Source organism: Cervus canadensis, chromosome 11 (genome assembly GCF_019320065.1).
Source record: "Cervus canadensis isolate Bull #8, Minnesota chromosome 11, ASM1932006v1, whole genome shotgun sequence".
NCBI lineage: Eukaryota > Metazoa > Chordata > Mammalia > Artiodactyla > Cervidae > Cervus > Cervus canadensis.
This window is the reverse complement of record NC_057396.1, coordinates 59,853,842-59,873,923: the sequence shown is the minus strand read 5'-3', so window position 1 is coordinate 59,873,923 and position 20,082 is coordinate 59,853,842. Positions and strand designations below refer to the sequence as shown.

At 41.8% G+C, this 20,082-nt stretch overlaps 1 protein-coding gene and 1 non-coding gene across 2 annotated transcripts in view; both read right to left on the bottom strand.

Moving 5' to 3' along the window:
- Positions 1-1,998: 1,998 nt before the first annotated feature.
- LOC122450668 lies at positions 1,999-2,091 on the bottom strand. Its single transcript, XR_006272170.1, has one exon. It is a non-coding gene; the product is annotated as a small nucleolar RNA SNORD116 (small nucleolar RNA).
- Positions 2,092-12,056: 9,965 nt separating this feature from the next.
- The window catches only part of EHF (ETS homologous factor), a 43,779-nt gene continuing 35,753 nt past the window's right edge, over positions 12,057-20,082 (bottom strand). Inside the window, exons 7-9 of the mRNA XM_043482516.1 lie at positions 18,081-18,143; positions 16,184-16,379; positions 12,057-16,080 (exon numbers count right to left, since the gene is read on the bottom strand). Coding sequence (XP_043338451.1) covers positions 15,981-16,080; positions 16,184-16,379; positions 18,081-18,143 — 359 coding nt within the window. The 3' untranslated portion in view covers positions 12,057-15,980. The remainder of the gene's footprint in view (positions 16,081-16,183; positions 16,380-18,080; positions 18,144-20,082) is intronic.

Below are 20,082 nucleotides of genomic sequence, written 5' to 3'. Positions count from 1 at the left end.
TTAAAAGTAATGTGTAGGAAAAATACTGCAAAGAAATATATCAAAATTTTCATGTATGTCTTAACATATATAACACACGTTTGGGAGGTAAAACTATGGATTCTTTTTTCTTTTTGTATTTCCCTGGTTTCCTAACTTCTCTATAAAATTAATTTTAATGGGAAAAAGGTATTTTATTACTTTTATGATTTATTCCTAGATGCTTTTTTCATACTTGGGTACCACCATTGAATGAGGAAACAAATGCACCCTCAATGTGGCTACAAAGCATCAGTCCTGCCACTTCTTATTTTAGCCTAAGGACATTGCTAGTTAAACAAAACCTGTGATTCTCACCCTGGATTCTATTAATACCTGATATTTACAATCCTTATAACAATAGTCCAGCTCTTTCCTTCTAATCAATTGAAATAGCACAAACTGGTAAAGCCTATCTTTTGTCCCATGCATTATTCCTCCCCAGGATATTTATACATTAATTATTAACATATTTGATCACTAGATCAAAACTTCAGGCTCAAGACAAAAAAGAAAAATATCAAGGTGGAATTTTAGGAGGCCAATTTTGGGGAAAGGAGATTTGGAAAGAAGGACCTTTCAACCACAGCACCTTCATTTTCTTTTACCAAAAGGCTATATACTTACCAGCAGAATTTCATGTCCTTAAACCTCTGGCAGGATTCCAGATTTCCCTAAGCAGTCCTACTATTGAATGTTCTACCACTTGTGTTGGTCAGGCACTGTGCTCCAACCTTGGTTTTACCTCTAAGATCCTGTGAACTCACCCCTTTTTATATCCCAGGCACCTGGCTCTTGGCAGATGCTAAATCAATTGGTTGCCCAGTGATCAATTTCTTCTAGCAAAACCCTTCCTAGCAAAGCCGTAAATTTCCCCTCACTCTCAGACTTCCTACCTCACCTCTTCAGACCTCTTCTACCAGGATAGCACAGCCCACTCTGCCTGATGTGTGAACTAGACTAGTCCTCCCAGACATGTCCTGGAGCCAGTTTCCCAGAACATGAGAACAGGTGGTCAGGGCCATGCCATGCCCATGCTGTGGAAAGCCACTGAAAATGACTGGTGAGTGAGTCATATAGCTGTGTCACTGTTTGTTTACAGGGGCCAAAGCTACATTTGTTCCAAGCTTGTAGATTCAGAGAAGAAAAAAAATCTCAGGAAAAAACCAGAGGCTCATATTATTCCAACTTACCTGCAAAAGACAGAGTGATAGGCGGCCTACAGGTGGAGATAAGACAGCTCTTGAAATTCCACTGAAAGACTGCAGGCACCTGTCCCCAAGTGTCTTGGGTAGCTGGCAGAGAGATGTTTCCCTATCAGAAGACTGAAGAAGAGATATTGTCTTTGATGTGCCCAGAGAGGGGGGTCTTGGACGGCCTTTGGAATTGTTGGTTGGTGTGGCAGAGACAACTTATGACTTGGTTTCAGAAAGCCTGCATTCAAGTTCTGCTTCTCTCACCTAATGATCGTATGATCTTGGGGGTCACTTAATTTTCCTGACTGTCAGTTTTGTTATCTGTAAGCTGGTGGCAGTAATTCCAGGGTGCTGAGATAATTCAGAGAGTTTACATGAAACTCCTGGCGTATAGGAAGTGCTCAGTGAATGTTTCATTCCTTATCCATTCTCTTTTCAGTTTATTCAAGTATGGAAATTTAGGCTAGGAGAGATTCTATGGTTTGCCAAAGGTCTCCCACATCAATGGTGAATGAATGACAGACCTCCATTTTCTGTCTGGAAAGTGGGAGAACTAGGACTAGAGTCTAGTCAGTTTCCTGTTTTAAAATCAAGGGATTTCCCTGGTGCTCTAGTGGTTGAAATTCTGTGTTTGTAATGCAGGGGTCTGCGTTTGATCCCTGGTTGGGGAACTACAATCCCAGATGCCATGCAATGTGGAAAACAAAGCAAATAAAATTACTTACAAAAATAAAATCCAATGCGTTTTTCTGAAAATTCTTTTTTTTTTTTTTTTCAACGTGCTGGACCTCAGTTTCGATGAGGAGACGGTAGTGAATTCTCACTCATTTTGTTCAGATTTTCCAAGGAATGCATGAGAGGGTGTCGTCATCGATCTGAAAATTCTTTTTGCCTTCTTGCCAATCAATGCCAACTGGTAGGGGCCTAATCAGAACCGGAGTTGAGGAGGGGAGCACAAATTCTTCGGGCCAAGAGAGGAGAAAATCCAACAGGAAGCGCTCACTGAGAAGAGCCCTTAGTTCGGGGCTGCTGTCAGCCTCCCCAGCCAGTGACCCAGGTAGAAGCAGCACTTGGGAGGGTCCAGCCCAGCATCGTCACATGTGTGTGCGCCCTGCAGTCACCTGGCACCACTGATCCAGGACCCTGTCACTGTAACAGCAACAACCAGACAACGACAACTCCCACTTACTGACTGCTTCCCGTGTAACCAGTCACAGGCCAAACATGTCCCTTCCCAAGGTTGTTGTGAGGATGCAATAAGACAACATGTCTACAGCACTGGCCAGAGCAAGCGGTCCACAGTAAGTGTTCGATTAATGGTAGCTTTGGGTACTGTACATACAGTCCCCTTTCAGCTTTGCAATGACTTTATAAATTGCTTATTATCAAAGTCTCTGGGCTTTCCTGGTGGCTCAGACAATAAAGAATCTGCTTGCAATGTGGGAGACTCAGGTATGACCCCTGGGTTGGGAAGATTCCCCTGGAGAAGGGAATGGCAATCCACTCCAGTATTCTTGCCTGGAAAATTCCATGGACAGAGGAGCCTCATGGGCTACAGTCTATGGGATTTCAAAGAGTCGGACATCACAGAGTGACTAACACTACCATTGAGGATGCTGAGGCTTAGTGGATAAAGGAACTTGGTCACAGACAAAAAGCTGACCATCAGTAGAAATCAGGATTTAAAGTAGATATATCTGAGTCCAAAGCCTGTGCTTTTAACCATTAGGACATAGTAGCTCATAGGTCAGCTAGTGAGAGTTGTGAGTCACTAGATAGTCTCAGTGTAATGTTGCCAGAGTCCCCTCTTTCCTGGGGGAAATGGTGCTGAGCCCTCAACAGCACAGGAATGCAGCAAATGCCAGGCCTTCCGGCTCCCTCCTCTGCATTGCAGGAGCCTCTCCGAGACTGAAGGCTGGTGGCTCAGGAGAGAACTGAACTCAGTTTTTATAGGAGAATCCTTAGAGGTTTCCTGATCTCAAGGTCAGGAGACTGGTTAGTTTGTTCCAGTTTGATTTGGTTTGATTTTGCTTTGAAACACTTTGCTCAAATGAAATTTTATAGGAAAGCCTGAAGTGTGAAGTCAACAAAAGTGAAACCACTCTGTTGAAAATGAATGGCAGGGCAAGAGCCTCATCTCCTCCAAGAAACTCTGACATATGCACCTCTTAATGTGAGAAAGGAGGCCATGCATCTGGGGACCAAAGGACCGTGCCATCTGTACATGGATGGAGACAATATGGGCAGTGCAAAGTGCATGGGGCTTTGAAATCAGATAGACCTAGGTTCCCATCACATCTCCCTTCTTTAACCCATGTGTGATTTGAGCAAGGAAAATCATCCTTCTGAGCATGTTTTGTCCCATGTAAAATGGAGCCCTGATCCCAACCTGAGAAGGTTGTTGAGAGAAAATGGAATAATCGGTGAAAATGGCGTCAAACAGTTAAAGACACAGAAAAGAAAGGAAACAACTGTTAGCTCTTGGATCACCAATCTGAGGTTTTGCCTCTTTTATTTTTCATGAAAGGAAGAAGAAATTTTTATGGGTTAAAATGAATAAAGAAAATATACCTTTAAAAAAGCATATATAATCACAAAAGCTGAAAAAATGCACATCCTGAGACTTCCCTAGTGGTCCAGTGGCCAAGACTTCCCAACACTGGGCACCCAGGTTGGATCCTTTGTCAGGGAAGTAGATTCTGAATGCCGCACCAAGAGTTCACATGCTGCAACTGAGAGATCCAGAATGCCTCAGCTAAAAATCCAGCATGCCTCGACGAAGATTGAAGATCCCGTGTGCCGCCACTAAGACCCAGTGCAGCCAAATAAATAAATAATATTTTTTAAATGCACATCCTTGCCTTCATTCAACATTTTACCGCATGCCCAGAACTGTGGGGTACCAAGATGCAACAAGGAATATGACTAGCATCTGCCCCAGAAGATCTTACAGTCCAGTGTGTGTACAACCACACACACACACAGAGGAAAAATTTCCAAACTCGTCCCAGTGTGGCAAATGATGACAGTGCAGCAGCTTGAAGTCCCTGAATCCTGGGAATCCCTCCTCTAGTTCTTGTCAGAGCAGGAAAAACACCAAAGCAGTGAACCAGACCATCACCCTCCCAACTTAGATATGGTAGAATTCCAAGACTTTATGTACCAGAACAAAGACATTTTTCTGCTATTCTTCATCCAGTGAGACCAGAAAGGTAAATATTTTAGATAAAATATAGTGACCATGCAACTCTTCATTGCACTTATTGAGTGCTCACTCTATGGAATGTGCAGACATTACATGGATTATCTTTGGGCTCCAAACTACTTGAAAGCAGGGAGTTTTGTGTTCCCAGAGACAGAGCAAAAGACTAGACTTTTCAGCTCTTTCCAGACTGAAATAATTTTTTTTGTTCCTGAAGAATTCCTTCCAGTATTTGGCTTAGTGTAGCCAAAAAATAACTAAAATTATAAAAATAATATAAAATAATTCCATCTATATAACTTATATATTCTTCTTTACTGAATAGCTCAGCCATTAGTAAAGTTTATATGTAAGATTCTACAGTGTGAAATCATGCTTTCAGCAAAACCTTCCAACCTCCCAACTCCCAGCCCTTAATTCATCTATGTTTTTATTAGTCTAGAAGCCTGGAATGACATCCACCAAATGTGTACATGATTATTTGGAGTGGTGGGATTTGAGGTTATTTTTTTAATTTCTTCACATTTTTCCATACCTCTTTTTTCACATAGTGATCAGATATAATTTAAATCCCACTCTTCTGTGAAGACTTTGCTGACTGTCAGGACCAGAAATTACTTCTTTCTTCATCATCCATACCCCTTACTCTGCAGCACTCGCACGTCATAAACATATTCTCTGAGACTGATGCTATTTGTAGACATGCAATGCATTCCTGCTGTAGCAGCTCCCTGGATGTCCCATCTGTGGTTCCACTGTTAGCATTACAGGGACCAATCAACCTCAAGAAAAGGTGATATCTATCATGAGTTTTTAGTTTCAAATTACACTCAGCGCCCCAGGAAGTGGTTTATTTTTGCATTTTTGGTAAAATTTGACTTCCTGTTTCTAAGAAAGCCTACTCAACAAAAGAAGGGACTTTGCTCAGCTGTTTAAATTTCAGGAGGTTCTTCCTCTAGCAGCTTAATGGTTCTTGCAATAGAAATGTCATTGCTTGGGAGCTGTGTTCAAGTCCCAGTTCTGCTACCCGGGCAAATTGGTTAATCATACTAAGTCTCCACTTCCTCCTCCCAAGGGAAAGATGGTAACAATGCTATTTACCTACTTCATAGAGTTAAATGAGATCATATAAGTAAAGTGCATGGTACTATCCCAATCAGAGTAAGCACTCCATAAATATCAGCCCTCACTGTTACCCTTGAGTCATATTCCCAGGGGCTGCTTTCCCAGGTGAAGATATAGTTCTTAGATCCTGAAGGGCAGCTTTCCCTGGAGTTGACCACATATGTCCAAGGATCCAGGCTCTGCTGCTTTTGTCTCGACTCCCCTTCCCACTTCCACGGCCTTACAAAACCATCAGAGATAATTTCACGTTTACCTTAGTTCACCAAAGCTTCCCAGGGCAGAATCATAAATATTTAAATATATTTCAGACTACATTCAAACTTACTTTCATAAATTCTTGGAACTCTCTATCTGGGACAACCTCAGATGTGATCTAGTCCAACCTGTTGACTTACAAATGAAGAAACCAAAGCAAGAGCGTTTAAGAAACTTGCCTAAAGGCCCATGGCTAGTTAGTAATGGAGCCTTGCCTGGAACCCAGGTCCCAGCTTCCTGCATGTCCCTATTATGGATTGCTTTGCCATGTAATATGCTGGTTAATCGGCTGTCTCCCCGAGAAAGTATAAGCACCAGCTTAGAATACCTGCTTGTTCATGAGGAAGGTGAGGTGTAGAGGTTAAGTCATTGGTCACCCAGGTCACCCAGCTTGTCAGTGAAGGTATGAGATTTGGAACTTGGATTGTTCCCATTCAGAAGCCTGTACTTCTTATTCTAATAGTCTATTTTCCAGTGACTTAAAGATATCTCCTTTCTCAAGAAAGAATGAACATCAATGGTGGATGCAGAACAGTGGTGTAGAACAGGAAGTCAAGTGGGCTCATGCACTAACCTGCTGCGTGAACTTGGACCAGTCCTCTGACTTTGCCTTGTACTGCGTCTTGAGCAGCAAGACTGTGGCAGCCTCTAGTGCCGTGTATGGCACCTGGGCTCTGATCCATATGGAGCTGAAAACTGTTGACTGTGGGAAGCCCTTTTCCCCCAGTACCTCATAGCCACGTTCTTTCCTTCTTGTTTTCCCTCTCACAGGACACCTCAGCGGAGAGTCCCTCACAAGCCCCGAATCCTGTGTCTCCCTCCCCACTCAGGTGAGGCGTGGCCTCAGGTCAAAATGAAGAGATTGCCTCTGTTTTCCCAGCTTCAGCAGGGGTCACCGGCTCTATCGAGTGTGAATACACTGTTTGTTTTTCTTTTTCTCTCTCTGTTTGCCATTGGAAAAGTCCATTAGTGCTGAATGACAAGACTAAATAGTCAAGGGGAGAACAGTTGATGTGTTAATAACTCTTAGGTAAATACCATTTGTTATTGTCACCACTGAGGCTTTCAGAGAGATGGCACCATTCCGGGCCCTGGACTGGAACTGTCGTCTTGTCAGCCCTCCGTCTTTCAGCAACCTGGAAAGACAGGTTTGGAGAGGGAAGGAGTCTGAAAGGGATTGGTGAGCAAGAGGAAGGGAAGGTATGGGAAAGAAACAGGGACTCTGAAAGCGATACAGAGAGTGAAAGAGAGGAGGGTAGGCTCATATACGTGCCCACACGTGCGTAAGCGCACACACGCACACACACAATAATGCCGACGTGCGACGTCAGAGAGCTGGTGATTAATGGAATTTTTACCAGATTTCATAATCTCTTATATTCCTTCCTTCCCAGCACGAGGGATCTCTGCATTCATCACATTTTAGCAGCTCTGACTTGGTTCCTCTGGTTTCACATCTGCTCTTCTACTGACATCCAGGATGTGCAGTTTTTCCTATTGAACCTGTCTGGGGACCCAGAGGGGAGGTGATGTTGAAGAACCAGTATAAGATTGAAAGAATCAGCATAAGAAGGTCACATGGCATCACCGTGGAGGTCCGGAGAAAAAAAACTTTGTAAAGGATATCTCCATGTTACGGGGGATGGTGGAGTCCACAATCAGGAAAGCTCACATTTGCATGAAAAGATGCGTGAACAGAAAAACTGGAAGACTGCCTTCTGCTCTTAGTTAAGAGCCTGGGTGACCATCTTGGGTTTGCACATTAAGCTCTCTGCACTTTTATTATAGTGTGTGTGCTTGCATGCTCAGTTGCTCAGTCATGGCCAATACTTTGCAACCCCATGGACTATAGCCTGCCAGGCTCCTTTTTCCATGGGATTTTCTAGGCAAGAATACTGCAGTGGGTTGCCATTTCCTCTTCTGGGGTTTCTGATGGCAGTTCAAACCAAATGATCTTCCAGCTCCAACCATCTCTGGGGCTGAGATCTTAAGGCAGATCCGACACTGAATACTCCTTGAATCATCATCTCTGGCTAGGGATGATCAAGTATGACTTTAACACAAGGTAAAATGACTTGAAAACAACCTTGTTGGTTAGATATCATTGTGTTCCCAGACTAAAGACCTTAAATACCTCTCTTAGAGTTGTCACAAATTTAGTAATAATTTTTTTACATTGTTTAGTGGTTAATTCTTTTCATAGCAGTCTCCAAGAGAGACAATAGAGCATCATGATTGAGACACCAACTCTGGACTCAGCCAGTGTGTCATGCATGCTAAGTGGCTTCAGCTGTATCCCACTCTTCAGGACCCTATGAACTGCAGCATGCCAGGTTCTTTTGTCCGTGGGATTCTCCAGGCAAGAAAACTGGAGTGGATTGCCATTTCCTACTCCAAGGGATCTTTCTGACCCAGGGATCAAACTGGTGTCTTTTACCTCTGCCTGCATTAGCAGGTGGGTTCTTTACCACTCAGGCAGAGTTTCAAATCTCAGCTCTGCCACACACTAGCAGGGTGAAGTCAGGTAAGATTCTTTGCCTCTCTAAGCCTCAGTTTCCTCAACTACAAGATGGAAATAACAGTGAACCTATCTCATGAGCAAAGATTTAAAGAAACAAATAAATAAACAAATGCAAAGTGTTTAGCACAGTGCCTATCTGTATAAAACCTCCATAAATATTAGATTCTGTCCACTCCATTCCCACAACACTGCTGTGAATTAAGTGTATATATTTCCATTTAGGAAAGTAAGAAACTAAAGAATGGAGAAGTTAAATGACATGACTGCAGTCTCCAGCCAGTTAGAGTTGAAGCCAGGACCAGAAAGAAAATAGCCTGTTCATCCCTCATATCATTACAAAGTCTCTAAACTGAGCTTTCAAGAGCCTAAGCTTTGAGGGTGAGAATGTAAAGAGAGGAGGGTAAGGGCTAAGGATTTTATCTTGGCGAGCACATGTCGTTAGAAGGATGGGAAGAGTAAGAACTGAAGAATGAGGAAAGCAGGAGAAGAAAACTGTTGCAGCAAAGGAAATGGATCTTTTCCAAAGTAGAAAGGGAGGTCAGCAATATCAAAAATCATGAAGTCAAAAGAAAGGTCTTGGAATTTGAAAACAAAAAAAGTCCTTCATTTATTCAACAAATATTCATTGAGCCAGATACATATGTTAGGCACATCCTAACGCTAGGAATATATTGGTGAATGTGGTGGACAAGATACCTGCTCTCTTGAAGCTTCCATTCTAGCAGGGAATACAAATACTGTAAGAGTAACATAATGACCTAAAAATGTAATTTCAAGCAGTGATAGTTCTAAAAAGAAGATAAAATGAGGATAGTACAATAGCAAGTCATGGAGACAGTGGGTGAGCAGCTGAAGCTCAAGTGATTAACAAAGGTGGCTTTAGGAATCTGCCAACCACAAGGCCATCAAAAGTGTATTTTAGGTGAAGGGAACAACTGAAACCAAGTCCCCGAGGTATGGATGAGTTTGACTATGATCTTCACGGGGCATTTTCAGTGACTTGATATGAACAGAGGCCAGATTGTGGGTTAAGAGAAGAGAATTGAGGCATAAGAAAATAGTCTATAGGTCAGCTGGGCTTCCTTAGTGGCTCAACAGTTAAGAATCCAGCTGCTAAGGCAAGAAACACAGGTTCAATCCCGGATCAGGAAGATCCCCTGGAGAAGGAAGTGGCAACCCACTCCAGTATTCTTGCCTGGGAAATCCTGCGGACAGAGGAGCCTGGCAGGCTACAATGCGTGGGGTTGCAACTTAGTGGCTAAACCACCACCACCATTGGTCAACTACTCACTCAAGAAGTCGGTCCTGAAAAGTAGGAAGAAAATGGTGTTCATGACATTTATAGCCAACAGTGGGCAATACCAGCTATTCCTATTTTGGACGTTTCGTTTCCCTTCCCATTTCAGTGATATCTCCTCAATACCAAAATTTTCGACCAGAGAGCCACGTTCTTGGAATGTTCACATTAATAACTATAAAGTATTTGTGGGATTTGGAGATAAGCATAGTCAATTCCTCCCACTCCAAGACTCCACTGACAGCATGGAACTTGTTTGCACTCGTAGATAACTGTCACCATTCCAGCAAACACAGAGATATTTGCTTTGGATCTTTATTAATTTTTTGTTCTCTAGAATTCAGGGTCACCTCTGGTTTCTAAGGCTTAGTGGATCTTATTTCACTGTTGATTAGTTTTGCTCACTACCCTTTCCCCTTTCCACCCTTATCCCATCCTCCCAAGTCAGATTCTAGAGCAGTGCTGTCCATTGGAATGTTCTTTGATTATGGAAATGTTTTATATCTGTTTATCCAATAGAGAAACCTTTAGCCATATGTGACTACACATATGGTAGTGCAATTAACAAGCTATATTTTCATTTCTATAATTTTAACTAACTTAAATGTTAATCACCACATGTGGCTAGCACCTATACTTTTGGACAAACAGATATTTCTAAAGAGTTAAAATTCAGGAGAGTTCCTGATTCCCAAAGAGGAGATACTCCGCAAGCTCTTCATGATTACTGAGACATGTGTCAGTGCAAATAATTCCCAAGGCAATGAGGGAATTTCTCCTTCATGGAAAAAAAAATGGAATTTATATTAAGTGGGCTGATTCTGATGTGCTTGAATATTATCAGCATACTAATTTGGCCTGAAAATGAAAATACTGCTTCTTGTAGCTCAGAGAGGTAATCTCAAGAGATCATCATTTCCCTGAGTGTTCCAAAGGGTGCTGATTTCATGAAGTCTTCTTTGATGAAAAAGTTCCATTGTCAAATAGGCTTGGAGAATTGGGAACGCTTTTTTACCTCTCTTACAGATTCATAATGCACGTCATAACACAAAGGCTCTGGAAAAGCCTATAGTAAATAACTCTGTAATACATCATTTGACTCAGTACTGTTTCTTCAATGTCTTTAACCATGAAACTCTGTGTGTGTGTGTGTGTGTGTGTGTGTGTGTGTAAAACATTAGTGTTCTGACACACTAAAGAAATGTTAGTGTTATGAGTATGGACTTTGGGGGGAATTCCCTGGTGGTCCAATGGCAAGGACTCGGTGCTCTCACCGCCATAGCCCCTGTTAAGTCCCTGGTTAGGGAACCAAGATCCTGCAAGTTGCCTGGTGCAGTTAAAAAAAAAAAGGAACGTGGACTTTTGGAAAAAGAGAGCTGGGTGAACAATGCCAGTTCTACCAATTACTACTAACTGTGTGACATTAAGAAAGTCATTTAACCTTTCTGACCTTCATTTCCTTCATTTGAAAATTGGAGATAATATTTATATATAACAAGATGCATGTGGATTAAATGCAATCATGTATACAAAGAACACATCCCAGTTCCTGGGATCAACTGGTTCTTCCCCAAGTTATTTTCATTGTGACTTATGAATTTAAGTGAAGGACTGAAGACTCCACACCCCCAGGAGAAATATGCTATGAACTGGTAGAACGTATGTCCTGCCTGGAAATGTTTTTAAGTGTGGTATTGGAAAGCTGGATGTGACAGTGATCTTTTCTGCCTCCCTTTGTTCATCCTTCACTAGGAATGTACTCTAAGCATTGAATGGCTTCCTGCAATTTATCCTCAACAGAACAGCTAGAAAGACCCTTTCAAACCAGCAATGGAGCGTGGTATTCCTCTCTGGTTCCCCATCTCACTCAAACTAGAGCCTTCAGCATGGCCTCCAAGCTCTCTAATGTTATTTTCTACTATTGCTGAGTCTATCTTGCAAACAGACTATCTTCCTGTTCTTTGGACATCTCAGGAACAGGTGTCAAGAACCTCAGGAACTTTGCATTTGCTGGTGCCTCCAATAGGGTACCATTCCCCACCCCAGCTATCTACACGGTTCCTTTCCTTCCATCTTTCTTAACCCTGCCAAAACTCACAATCACCCCTACATACCCAGTATACTCTACTCCTCTTCCTTGCTCTACATCTCTTGACGACACATCTGATATGCCATGTTGTGTTTGTCAATATTTTGTTTCTTGTCTGTTTCCATCCAATAGAACATAAATGTCACAAGAGCAGAATTTTTTTTGCCTCTTTCCTTTTCTGCCATAATTCGGTGCCTAGGACAATGCCTGGCACGTAGGAATAGATGCTCGGTAAATGATTATTGAGTAAACACATGCAGAAACTGCCTAAGTTGTGTTGCTACAGACTAAGTGCATTCCTCTAAGCCCAGTTCTGGATGGCTTGTTGAAGCATGAAACACACAGTTACAGGCTGGTCTCTGTAGTTTTTATTAGTGTTTTCTGGGACCCATCAAACAAACAAACAAAAAAAAACCTGTATTTTGAAAAAAATAATTCTTTCATAAAACAGAAATATTCAGTTTGAATTTAACACAGTTTCAAGGGCAAGGTTTCTGATTGTTAAAAAAATAGCGGCAGTAGGGTTGCTTCCCCAAAAAATGTCAACCCAGAAGCCAGATGGGAACAAAAGCAAGAATTAGGCAGACAGTTACAGAAAGGTTAATCCCAATTAAGCTAAACTCTTGAAGGCTTACACATTTCAGTGGTTTGCGACACCCAGTCTCAACACGTTTTTATTCAATGTTCTCTCTCTTATTCCAGAAATGGAATCCTGAGAAGCAGTGCTGAGGCTAATTCAGCTCACGTACTTTCTTTCACATAGGAAGTAGCCATTCCGTGGGCTCCTGTGGAGCATCTCTTACACCCTATATGGTTAGATAGACCCCTCCCAAAGATGGTTCCATGCTGTGCACACAAGTAGTCACTCAACTTTTTTTTTAACGATAGAAGAATAATATAATTGTCTTTCCCTCTTACTATTTTAACTTCTCCTATATTTTATACATTTGAAAAGCAACACACTTGCAAAACTAAAATCTAACGTGCATGACTAACCTTATCAAAAGATCCCTCAATATTTTTCAAAAAGAAAAAAAAATACAAACCAACCCCCAAATACTAAAACTTAGAACTGCTTTACACTTAAATAGAAATTTACATCATATAAACATTCATAATCTTCATCGTTTAAGACAGGTTCAAGGTTCATAACTGGCTTCTCATATACCAGGTAATTCTCACAGTTCCCAGTGAGGTGACAGAATTCTCACACAACATAGGTTGATTTGCAGAACCAAATAACCTGTTTTGGTTTTATTTCAGCTCAGGTAGGAAGGCAAAGTAAAGAATCTCACAGTAAAATGTTCATCTGACAGATAGTAAGTCCTTGAAGTTTTGGCTGTTGTGCTCTTTGTCCAGTAAAGAAACAATTTACATCACGATTACGGATATGGGCTCCCAATCCGAGGAGTCTTCCAGAAGACATTTATTCATTAACTCATCATATAGTTACTAAGGACCTATCTCATGTAGGTATTGAAAAAACAGTATTGCTAAGATATCATCCCTGCCCTCACAGAGCTTACAGTCTAGCAAGAGAAGAGTTTGAAAGGAGAACAAGCACATTTCAAAGAAAAACTCACTGCCCTGGTCTGTGCTGCTCAGAAAGCAACTTCCAGAAGTTGTAGGCACGTCACTGGGAATCAGGGCTTTGCTGGTTTCATCAAGTCAATTAACTAGAGGCCCCAAGATGATCTGAATCTAGTAAAGTCTTAGCAATACATTTCCTTCCTCGGGTTCCTATGAAAAAATAAAATAAGAGCCCAAGCCTTTAGTGTAAGAGGGGTTTCAGGAGGCCATGTGTAGTGACCATAGGAGTGTTGGCTCAGATGAGAGCTTCTTAAGTGAGAAGCTGTGAGTTACCAAAAGAAGGGGGCTTCACCTACTGCTGGCTTGTTGCTGAGATTTTTCTCTCCCTTGCAACACTGGGGTGGGAAAGATTCTGTTCACACCCCAAGTTGGCATGGCTCAATTACCTTGCGTTCTCCAAGTCACGAATAGCACATAGAAAATGCATCAAACTCAAGCCAAGACAATAGAGAGATATGCTGAGAACTTAATACGCCAACCTATTTAAGTAGGAACCAGGTGCCAAGAAACCGTCACTTTCAACAAATAACACAATCTGCTAATTATCTGCAGTGTTCCAGTCAGTACACCCCAGACTCACTACCTAGCAGGGGTTGCTCTTCAACAGAGAGGGTGAAGAAAGAGCCAAGACCAATTTGGAGGAACATGAGAAACTTACAGTTTTGAGGAAGGGAGAGCTCAGAGAATGATCCAGGCAGCTTAGATGATGAACAGGCCAAGCCAGAGGACAGCAGAGAGCAAATTAGCAGATGTCTCTTAATAACTACACACAGACATGCAAACATTCACATGTTTACATTAATTCAAATATCTGGAAGTTTAATCTCTTCTGTGGGAAGTATGGTCAACTGCTGGGAAAGCCTCAGTTCTACAGCCTTGCTTGGAGAGCAAGGTTTGTCTTTCTTGTGGGAATGCCTCCGATTTGGGCTGCTCATTGTCCTTATAATGAGAGCCATTATGGCCAGTGACCTTGGAGCACAGCTTAGTGAGATGAATGACCTTCTGAAGGTACAACTGAGTTGTTTTTCTTTCTGCCTGGCTTGGTAACCTCCAGAGGTACTACTCAGCATTGTCAAATTACAGATACTGAGGAAAGTCTCTAACTCCTTCCTGACCACAGCTCCTGAACTGAGTTTTCTGTTTTTCTCTTTCATCCTTCCTTTCTTTAGTCTTTTTTTGTTTGCTTGTTTGTTTTAACATTCCTCTAGATCCCAATCTAGACAAGACATCATTCACTTTGGAAAGAGTTAAAATGAGACAGGAAGGTTATCCGAAAGAGGAAAGATTATAAGAAGCAATATCTGCAAATATATTTCCCTGAAAATAACCTCTCTCTGTCTGTCTCCCTCTCTCTCTTCTGTGTTTCCTTCTACAATATAATTTTTTCTCTGTTTTGTCATGCTACTGAAAATGTGTTGCATTGTTAGCTCTTGTTTAAGTTATCTAATTCTAGCTCTCATCTGGGGTTCTGAAAAGAAGTCCCTCTAGCGATTCCAACCCATTGTCCCAACATTTTAAAAATGAAAAATAGGTTGACTTTAAAGTCTTCACTCCAGGGATATTGTTGCTGTTGTTCTGAGAGTAAATCACCATCTTCATCTTGACTGGCTAAACCAGTGGTTCTCAGTCAAAGGCAATCCCCACACCTACCCAAACTGGGGGACATTTGGCAATGTCTAGAAACATTTCTGGTTGTCACAACTTTGACGACCACAGTGCTATTGGCATATAGCAGGTAGAGGTCATAGATATGCTAACCATCTCAAAACACACACGACAGCCAAAATAATACACAACAAAGAAGAATTCAGCCAAAAATGTCAATTGTGCCAATTCTGAAACCACAGATAATGGGAATACAAGAGAAAACTCATCATCTCCTTTTCCCACTGATTTTTTTAAGCAATTAATATAAAAATAACCAAGGCCAGGCCTTCTCTTAAATAACCAAAAGTGAGCAGAGGTGGCAACTGAAGTTTTTCACCAATGAGTTGAGAAGGAGGAGGGAAGATAGACTTCACACCAGGTAAATCATTCCTGAATGAGTATAAAGCCCCTTGCACCATTATTCTTCTCTGATTTAAACAAAAAAGTTATGTGATTATGCAGTGATTACAGTCCAGCCTGGACTGCAGAAGTCCTCAGTCTCCACTCACTCACTCCTGAAGGTCAAGGTAAACATCCCAACATCCTTCTGGTTCATCCCATCAATCTGAGACCCTGAAGTTTATCCTGGCGACCACATCCACCTCACTTGAGGAGGCCACGTGAATGCTTACATGTGGAGGACATGTCACCTTTTCCTAAATCATTTTGCATATAAAAACATTTAATGCCCTCTGATTATTTTTCTTTCTCTTAGCAAGAAGCACAAGACACTGTCCTTCTTGCAGCAGAAAAGAACTTCACGAAAGAGTCAAAAACAAATCACAACCAGATACAGCGTCATATTTCACAGAAAACTGTGTACGTTTGTTCCCCATATAGGACATACTTCAAAAGTAACAAAATAATTTTATCAACTGTCATGTTCCTTCTTCCTGTTAGAAGTAGATGTATTTTTTTTCCCCCTCGTGGTACATAAATATCAGAAAAAAGTAGTCTTTGAAATATTTATGTCCGGGAACTTCATGGTTGGTTATCATTTGGGGGGGTGTTTAGCTTTGTGTTCAAAGGTGTCAGCAGCTTCAGTTTTCATTTTCCCTCCATCCACGTGCATTCTTGCCAAATTTATATACCAGTCTTCGGCCATCCACACGTTCCAGAATTTCTCTTTTGTAGTAATATCTGTAACAAAAGACATTGCATAAGGGGGCTGGTCTAATTAAGATGGCTGGGGGAATAAATGGTCATGTGGACTTCTCATGTTTGGAGACGTGAAACTCCTAACCTCATGGCTCGGCTGAGTTTTTCGTAGGTCATGCTGCTGTTGTTTTTCTTTTTCCCCCATAGCTGGGCCACAGCCTCTGATTTCAAGAACCTGAAGATGCCCTCAGACCGGTCTTCCCACTTGATTAACCCTGGATTCTTGTCTGGGTTCAGCAGGATGTCGCGGATGAATTCCCATAAGTGAGTCCCTCGCGGATCTGAGGCCAAGTGGAAAAGAAAGAGTTTATTGGCAGCTTAAGTCACACCAAAGAACAGCTCGAGGAAGCCTGGAGCTGAAACATCTTCCATCAAGTAAGAGATACTCAGTACCTTGCTACCCACCTATGACACCACATCGCAGCATCCCCAGTATTGAGTATTTAAGAATGAACTAACACAGTTTTTTAATTTTACAAATCAGAAAGCTGAAGCATGGAGAAGTTAACTGACTTGACCAAGGTCACACAACAAATCAGTGGCAAAGTCAAGACAAAAGAATTAGGTCTTACCTAGAAAACAGATTTGTGGTTGTCAAGGGGAAGGGGTTGGGGGATGGATGGAGTGGGAGGTTGGGGTTAGCAGATGTAAGCTGTTATAGATAAAATGAATAAACAACAAGGTCCTACTGTATGGCACAGGGAACTATATTTGATATCCTATAAATAAACCATAGTGGAAAAGATATTTTAAAAAAGGATGCAGAGGGAGGGGATATATGTGTGTGTGTGTGTGTGTGTGTGTATGTATGACTGATTCCCACTGATGTACAGCAGAGACCACCACAATATTATAAAGCTATATCCTCCAGTAAAAAATAAATAAAATAATAAAAAAATATGTGTATATAGATATATACATATATGTATAACTGAATCACCTTGCAGTACTGCAGAAATTAACACAACATTGTAAATCAACTTCAATAAAAAAATCAAATTTAAAAAATCAGTCTAGATCACCTAGGCTAGTGGGAGTATCTTCAAAATATGGTTGACAGATTGCTGGGGATTCGTTTCAGCCCGTTACTCCCCAGAAGAACAATGCTCAACCACTTTTATTTATTAATAGAACCTCAACCAATTAGACAGCTGCAACCCAACAATTGTGTGTCAGCCAAATGCTCAGGGTTCTAGAACTCTTAGGTCTAGAATATACTGCCGTGGGGTCTCACAGGGGTTGAGGGAGTCAATCTGAAAATAAAACAGTGACTGTAATGACATTAGCAACCAAATTCAATTCTATCCCCATAGGATTTGTGACACAAACTCCCTCCCCAAGCCCCAGTTAGAGAGGCTGTGTTCCTTCAGTCCTTCAGGATGACCTGGAGCAGAAGATAGCAAAGATGTCCAACCCCTACAATTTCCAAATTATACCACCTTGATCTCTTTCCCCCACCAACTCTACATCTCTGATATTTCATACACTTTCATAAGATTTTATTATTGGGGGAAATACAGCTCCGCAAAAGCACTGCTGACGCTTAAGAATAAACAATATCTCTTGGCACAGTAACTCAACAAAAGTAAGAAGCCAACATTCAGCAAAAGAAAAAAAAGAATACACCTCAGCTGTTTCTTCCCACCTTTCTCCTCATCCCACCCCTTTTTTTACCCCTGGAGAAAGGGGGATAGCCCACCCCAGGCCTATAAGAAGTTCCCATTCACAGAGGTCTCAGTGGTAGAACAAATAGACCAGAGTGAGGAGGAAATAGCCATTGAAACTCTACTTTGAGAAACCACTGCAGAGGGGGTTGCTTGGCCAAGAAGTGATGCCTCTCTTTTCACACCCCACCCAATTTGAGGTGAAGAAATGCAGGCAGCAGGAAGAGGCAGTGTTTGCCTTAAAACTGGTGGCCTCCAGTAACCCTCCACTTGTACGAAAGGAAGGGCCAAGAGGCAACTGAAAGCCAGCCAACTTACTGTGCTTTTTTGTGTGGGGCTTTGTGGGGTGGTCTTGCTCCTTTTTCATATCAGGTGACTCTGCTAAAGAGAAAAAAAGGAGAGCTGCTTCATTTCCCTATTTCCTACAATTATCATCTTCATTCATTCATTTCACCAGTATTTATTGAGCACCTACTACATGCCTGGCACTGTTCAGGTAGTTGGTTGTGAACAAAACAGAGCAGAGATGATAAGTGCTCCAGAGAAAAACTGTCAGGGTGAGAAAAAAAGGGTAGACATGTGGGAATGGGAATAATTTGCAATTAAATATAAGGTGGTCACAGAAGAACTGATAAGGGGACCAGAAGGGTGTGAGGAAGACAGTCACACAGAGAACTTGTGGAAGAGCCTTCTATGCCTGAGAACAGTAAGTGCAAAGACCCTGAGGTTGATGTACACAGAATAGAAGGAAGCCAGTGTGGCTGTGAGCAAGGGGCAGAGGGGAAACAGTGATGTTCAGATCACTAAGGCATTATTGGATATTTTGAGGATTTTAGTTTTTATTCTGTGAGAGATAAGAAGTCATTGAAGGATTTAGGTCATCGAACAGTTTTTTTTTTTTTTTCTAATGTAATACCAAAATGTAAACATTTAAAACAAAGAAAGATGACTTTTAAGCCAAAGGAGTGCCTTTTTTGGCATGCAAAGTTACATTTTAATCAGCCAGACAAAGGTGCCATTGACTGGCCTGAGCTCAGCACAGAGGGCCACAGTGGACTGTGGAAACATAAATTAGTTTAACAAATGACTCATTATGGTGACCCTTGAAATTATCAACAAGAGAAAATGACAGAGGCAAATTTGTGAAATAAAACTTGTTAAAAACAAAACTAAATGACTTAGTGTGTGTGTGTATTCCTGTGTGTGTGTGTGCCTCTGTGTGTGTGTGTGTATTTATGTCAGTGGGCATGTCCAGTATCAGGAGAACTAAAGCAGATCTTACCCAAAAAAAAAAAATCCCACCATCAAAAATCTGCCAACTTGAATACAGAACTGCTTGTAAGTGGTAGCCAATCCCAATAAGAAATTGGGCCAGTTTATCACATCTCTTCTGTGGGCTTTACATCAGAGTTCCCTAACTTAGGGTTTGCTGACCCACGTGTGGCTTTCAAGAGCATTTTAATCAGACCAACACTGCTGGCAAAGGAAGAGGATCCAAGCATTCGAGATTGGCAGGAGTGGTTGATTATTCAGTAAGGTTTGAACACCACTAGCTCCTATGAAAATGGTAAAGACTAGCTCTTGTTTCTTTAGCACTTACTTTATACCAGCACTCGGTCAATACTTTACATGAAGCACATTATGTGATTCACACAATAACCCTATGAGGAAAGTACTAGCAGGATCCAGAGGTTTTACTCATAACGACTATTCTATGCCATTTACAAAGATGGTGCCACATAACAGATTTCATAAATGCTTTCCCTGCCAAGAATCAGGTTCAGTTCTGCAACACTCTAGTCAGTGGGGAGAAGTCATTCCAATTTGATGATTCTGTATTTCCCAACGTGCATAGACGCATTCACCTTTCTGAGCACCCAGACTGTCACAGCTCAAAGCTCCCAGCAGCTTGAAAGTCGTGGTGGGGTGGATGAAAGAGTTTTAATAAGATCTGGTTAGAAGAGAAACCTCTTTTTCTGGTGGTTAAATGCACCGCCACCCTCCACTACCCCCCCCTACTCCCTCCCCACTACAACAATGTCAGCAGGAGGGTTTGCACCTGACTCAGATTTCTCTGAAACCTGGAAAAACAAATTCACAGAAAATGCAAGGAGACTCCACTCTCCCTCTCTGTAGGTTTCACAGTGAGGTTGCGACATCCCATCAGGATGTGACAATATTGCGACAGGTTGGCACCCACCCCGGTTTCCAAGTGATGCATCACTCTGACAGGGCCACGTTGTTCTGCAGACAAAGAGTGGCATTTACCCAGCAGGCCACAAGCAAAGCTTATTTTCAAATGGCATCCAGGAGTGGTGCA